General features: G+C 45.6%; 1 protein-coding gene across 1 annotated transcript in view; it reads left to right on the forward strand.

The window, feature by feature from the left end:
• The window catches only part of LOC119391175 (uncharacterized), a 130,090-nt gene extending 125,939 nt beyond the window's left edge, over positions 1–4,151 (forward strand). Inside the window, exons 4-5 of the mRNA XM_049414576.1 lie at positions 1,974–2,115; positions 3,587–4,151. Of these exons, the coding sequence (XP_049270533.1) occupies positions 1,974–2,115; positions 3,587–3,857 (413 nt within the window). The 3' untranslated portion in view covers positions 3,858–4,151. The remainder of the gene's footprint in view (positions 1–1,973; positions 2,116–3,586) is intronic.
• The last annotated feature ends 1,849 nt before the right edge of the window (positions 4,152–6,000 follow it).

Here is a 6,000-nt window from a genome sequence, read left to right on the forward strand (position 1 = left end):
ACGTACGGCGAATGTTGCCATGTACTCGCGAACTCTCTTCATGGCTTCATCGGTCTTTTTTCGTGTCACGCCCGGGCGTGTTCGTTAGGTCCGGAGCTGTAAACATAGTTGCATTAGCGTAGTGACATCGTGCGAGATGCCAATTACTTCGACATTTGGTGAATCTAGACTCTTTGCGCTAGCTTTGCAGTCGGTGTTCCAGGTTTACTGCACTCGAGAACGTTATCGAACAACATCGAGAACATTCAACATTGCGTCCTTCGATTGATCGCTGACGCATAGCTTGCTTGCGCACCGTGCTTGCTGTTCAACTGGTTGATATGTGTAATAGAAGTTGTGTGTGTACGGTAATTGGAAGTTGTGCGCGACGTCTTGATTCGGAACGCCAGCAGCCGAACGCACGGGCGAATCGGCGTGCGGTAGGTAAGGTGCATCTTGCGATACGTAGAAAATAGGCCATCAAAAATGATTGACATCACTACTTAATTGTTTGATTTCCTATTTCTTGTCTCCTTAATATTCCCAACGTTGCAATGAATTTGCAAATGTTTTGCTGTGTTCCGACAAACAGTTCTTTTTTTGGCGTTGCCAGCGCGTAAACAGCTGGGGTTCGGTTTCTGCACTGCTGCACATTTTTTTCAATAATGCACTCTTATCAAAACTTCCTCGGCACGGTGCTTTATGTTCTTTTGATCAGAAATAGCACATCCCGGAATTTTTAAAGCGCATGCTACTGCAATACAGTATGTATATAGACCTAGGGCTCGCATAAAATCGACTCCCTCAATGCGTGGGATCTGATCTTTTTTTTTTTTGCCGTGACCATTTGTCACCAATTATACAGTATTTTAAGGGTACGCTCGGCGCAATACAGCATTAGCAGCATTTTTTTGCAACAAATTTAAAAATACGCTTGATAACATTGCCTTATACTAAGTTTATCAACAGAATTCCACGCTTCTGTTTCGTGCAGTGCCAAATGATCATGCCAAAATTGCCTTCAAGGTATACCAGTAAACAGTTATTATTTTGTTAAATCTTCGATTTCGCTGTCGTGCGTGGCACGCTTATAACTCGGATAGCATGTGTAATCTGTTCAACAGATCGAGATATGAAAGCCGAGCAAATAGAAAGGTATGTAGTTTTCAATATCGCTGATCATAGCGAACCGAAAAAAAAAGCAAAGTTAGTGTAGTTCACTGCAGGAAGGAGTGTTATTCGAGGGGGGCGAATTCGTTCAGGCGAAATATGCAGCCACGTAGAACGGCGCTCTTCGACATTAATTTTTCCCACACGGCAAATGAGATTCCCACAGTAGCTCACCAGTAACGTTAGATTGATGGTGAGCTGCTCTGTTCTGGCATCTGCATGCAGTGGCGTAGCCAGGGGGTGGCACATCGGGCCCGTGCCCCTCACCCCCCCCCCCCCCCCCCGCGAAAAGAATGTCTGCTTACGCCCCTGTCTGCATGACGCGTTTAAAAAAGCGACGAAGTACTTCTGGGGACCGTGGTACTGCTAAATGTCCGGCCACGCTCTGCATTGAACGCGCCTGCACCCAAAGCGCTTGGAAGGGATATGGCGGCGAAAGGACACGTGATGCGAGTAAGCCAATCGCGCCGGCGGCGGCGCGCGGAAAACAGATGCGATACTCTGAAAATTTTCCAGTGACTCTAGGTGCGGGAACTTCATGGCGGCGTCGCCACCCGCATTTCCTGTTTGCGTTTTTTTTTTTCTCGCTTACTAAGCGTCTTCTCGCAGCAAGCGTGGTGTCTTTGGTATCGTGAAAGAGTAATTTACTAATGCGAGAAAAATGGTTTTTCTCTTTAGTGTCCCTTCCAGATAAAGAAGCACAAGCGAGCCCTTTTCTAGCTGACATCTCTTTTATGTTGTGCCTGTTCCACGTGGACGGAATGACAATGATGAGGATAGTCGTGACGGAGCCTTCAAAAGTCGGGTTATTGCTTCTTGTGCAGACTTCCTTCGGCACGCCCGCTGCAACCGTAACGTGACGCTTGACGAAGAAAAGTGTGCGCCTGCGTACCGCCGCACCCTGGAGCTGGCGAAAACCGTCAGTCAAGCGCAGGACGTGGACCACGGCCTGAAGAGATCCTGCTGGTCAGTACTAAGTGCACAATAGCTACCATAGACACTGCATACCATGCGTGCAGTCTCGGCTCATAATTACATAGACTTCAATTACGTACGCGAAATCCGCTATAGCTGGCCGCGCTGAAACTCCTGAATGTGATTGTGGACTCGTAGATGAAGACATATGTCACCTTCTTCTAGAATGACCACAACACGACACACCAAGACGCCGACTTAAATCATCGTTAATGACATTAATGACCACAGACCACTAAGTTTAAGGAAACTTTCGGGCCCATGGCCAACAAGAGGTTTACAGAAGTGTGCTTTAAAAGCATTCGAAATTTTTCTTGAACACAGCGGCATTCGTGGCCGTTACTAGCGCATTTACGCTTTGTTTTCTTTTAACGGCACAGCGTATATTTGTGTGCGTGTTGACTATTTTTGTCTCGGTTATGCTATGCAAGGGTTGCTCTTCATATTTTTAACATCACCGTGTGTACACATATACGTGATTGTCGAATATGTTGTTTTGACTGTTATGTTATATCGTGACTGTTACGCTAAGTTGTATATTGTATGTACTGCGGGTTAGTTGTGCTTAGAAATTTGGACCCTATGTGCTCTATGTAAGACACCTCTAAGCGCTAAGGAGTAGCCGTTGCCTTATTTGTGCGCCAACTTCTCCTTACATCGTGTCAATAAAAAACATGTGGTCACTTGGTTATCATTTCGGTCGCTATGATGAGTAACAGGACGGGGGGGGGGGGGGTGCTCTGTCTGAACAGGGGCGAACGAGAAAACGTCGTTACGTAAGGGCACCTCGTGGTCACGCGTAATCAGCTTCTTTTTTGCTTTTTGTTTTGTTTTTCACATTTAGCTAAGGAAATGAGGGGTTAAGTAACAAAGTAGTAGTAGTTGTTGCTGTAGACATTATTAGGACAGCAGTAGCAGTAGAGTATTAGTACAGTTGTAGCTATAGCAGCTGTTGATTTCGCCCAGAAAATATTATTTGTAGGGCTAAGAATAAAAGAATGTACTTGTGAAGTAAAATAGGGCATAAAAGCTGTCACATATTGCTTTAGTATTCAAGATGAAATAAAAACTTGAAGTTCACGCAACACAGAAAAGAATACTTCCATTAGGAAGCCGTTATGGACTTCAAATGAGGAGTGAGAAGCCCGTGAAAGCATGACACCAGCACTCATGTTGGCTAACACTGCGTAATGTTTGCCATATATTTGCTGATTGTTGCCCAGTGTCCTCTAGTGTTAGCTAAGTGTCAGCTAAAGTTGGCTTGTGTTGGTTACTGTCGGCTATCGCTGGATATGGTTTCCTACAGTTGGTTAACGTTGTCTGTGCATTCGCATACACGACAGTTCCCCTCATAAACATTCGCCGCAATGTGTATTGTCTCTTTCTAACATACGTGTTTTTCCTGACCTCTTTGCACCTTCCACCGGCTGCCACGAACGACCTTAACGGGGGCATGACGCAGCGCCTTCAGCGAGTTCGTGGAGTGCAAGAACTTCCACGTGGAGCGCGACTGCGGTGACCGAGCGAGCGCCTTCTTCTCTCGTCACATGCAGCGCATCTCGGGACCTCTCATTGAGGACCACTGCGGACACTACGCGCACGGAGGAAGCTGCGACGACAGCGCCGCCTCCTCGGCAGACCGCGAAACTAAGGCGCGACGCCGGTTGCCGCTCCTTCTGGCCGCAGCCCTGACAGCCATGGCGCTCAAGTCCATCGGTGCGGGACGCTGTTGAATCAATGGGTGTGTTCCAATACTCACCGTTGGAGAATTGTCCGAGGGACGCGTTTTCTCTATTATACACCACTAATGAAACCGGCAGAAAATTGAGCCAAGGAAATCAGAGGGGATATTATTTGCGGTTTCTTAACTTTAAAGTGGAGTTGGGCGAAAATAAATGAAATATAAATGAAAAAAACTATGCCCTGCCTGCACCACCTAAGTATCGCAGGCCAACGGTTTCTTAACTGTAGATGAGCAACAATTGAAATAAATTAAAGTGGACGAAGAGGTTGTAGGTTCGGATCCCACAGACGGAAAGGGCGATTTTTCGTCGACTTTAATTCATTTCAGTTTAAATTAGAACCATTTCACTACAGTGAAGAAACCACAAATAACGTCTCGTATGCTTTCCTTGGCTTAATCCTCTGTCGGATCATTAGTTGTGTACAATACTCACCGTAGATGGCTAAATAGACAGCGAAGCGGACAGTGGCCATCCTAAGTCTCATTCCGATTTTCACGTAGCCGGCAAAATAGGCAGCTTCGCGAAGACAGCATCGGAGACAAATACGATGCAGGCCACTTTGCTGTACGAACAAGATGGCGGCTGAGCGGAATGCTCGGATAGCCCGGATGTCGCCGATATGGCCGTCTGCGCGCAAACAGATACTTCTCTACACGCTCACTGTAAACTACGTTCAATTTGTCATAGATTTGAACACGAAAGAAGTTAAAGAAATAACAATTATGTTTTTTTTTATAAGCTTCCTCTTGTCGACGCGAGGTGGCGTCACGTCGCACAGACGTCATCCAGACGCATTGCGTTACTCGGACGACTCGAGCTCGATGCTGTCTTCTAAGTCTGCGTAGACTGTCTACGATGCTGTCCAGAAGTGGAACTGGGTTACACTTTTAAAAAAGGTGTTTGCGAGCTCACTCTTTGCTCTCAATGTAGTTCTCAATGTAGGTCTCAATGTAGGTCTGAAACGCTTGGCATGCCAAGCGTTTGCTGCCTCGTTATCGAGAGGAAAAAGAAGGCGTCCTCGTCGCCTTGTCAGACTCTCATCGTCAGATCTGCTGTACTGCTGCTGTCAAAAAAAAAAAGTGTCACAAAAGCCACAAGAATAGACGAGAGGAAGGACAGCGCCAATGGAAAGAAGAGAACAGTGCTTGCATCGCATGTAATCTTCTCAGTCTTTGTACTCGCAGTTCCAGTTCCTCAGACATCGTATCACAAAGCTTCATTTTCTACATGAAGAACTCATATGGTTGCCGCTGTTCGGGTACTTAAGCACAATACTTTATACCTAGGGCTCTGTGTTTTCGGAGTTTATTTTTCTTGAAATTCGGAGACTGTTTACCAGAGTTTTTTTGTTTTGTTTTGTTTTGTTTTTTGCATAAATCATGCGTTTATAGGAGTTTACTTTCGGTAAATCCCGAATTCTCCTAAATTCGGAGTTTAATTTTGCATTATTCTTATACTCCAATATCTCAGATGAAATGATATCTGAACACGAAAACATGTGAACACACTAAGTGTATTTTAGATGTCTGGAAGGTTTGAGCGCACAAACACACATACACAGGAGCACAAATACTTGAATACAAAAAACTTACGTTTATGCATATCAGAACCTTAAAGCTTGTTGCAATAGACGCAGCCATACTTTACGAGGTCCGTACATTCGATGTCGCCTAGCGCTCCCGGGGGCCCTACATACGTTGACGCCTCTCGCTTTGCGCGCGACGAGCCCTCTGTTAAATGTGCGATGGCTGCGGTCTACGAGATACTGTTGGCGAGATTATATCGGCCGAACCGGCCGATGTATCGCTGACTGCTTAGAACTTGCCCTTTCGATAAAGAACGGAACAAGGTCATATTGACCGTTAAAATCGGAGTTTCTTGGATAAATTCGAATTGTCAAAAAATCTTTCCGGCTAGTGTTCATCGGATTTTTTCGAATTTATCCGAAAACATGGAGGCCTACTTACACCACATTAAGCTGCCCTGTCCGCGTCACCGTTGGGGCCAGTTTTGTTCATTTTTCTTTTTGTTTTTTTTTTTTGTTTTTTTAGAGGCCCGAACAGCGTGTGATGCTCTATATAGTTTCTCTTCTCAGCACTTCCGGTCGAGCACTTACTTCCGGTTTTCCGAA

Source organism: Rhipicephalus sanguineus, chromosome 4 (genome assembly GCF_013339695.2).
Source record: "Rhipicephalus sanguineus isolate Rsan-2018 chromosome 4, BIME_Rsan_1.4, whole genome shotgun sequence".
Taxonomy (NCBI): Eukaryota; Metazoa; Arthropoda; class Arachnida; order Ixodida; family Ixodidae; genus Rhipicephalus; species Rhipicephalus sanguineus.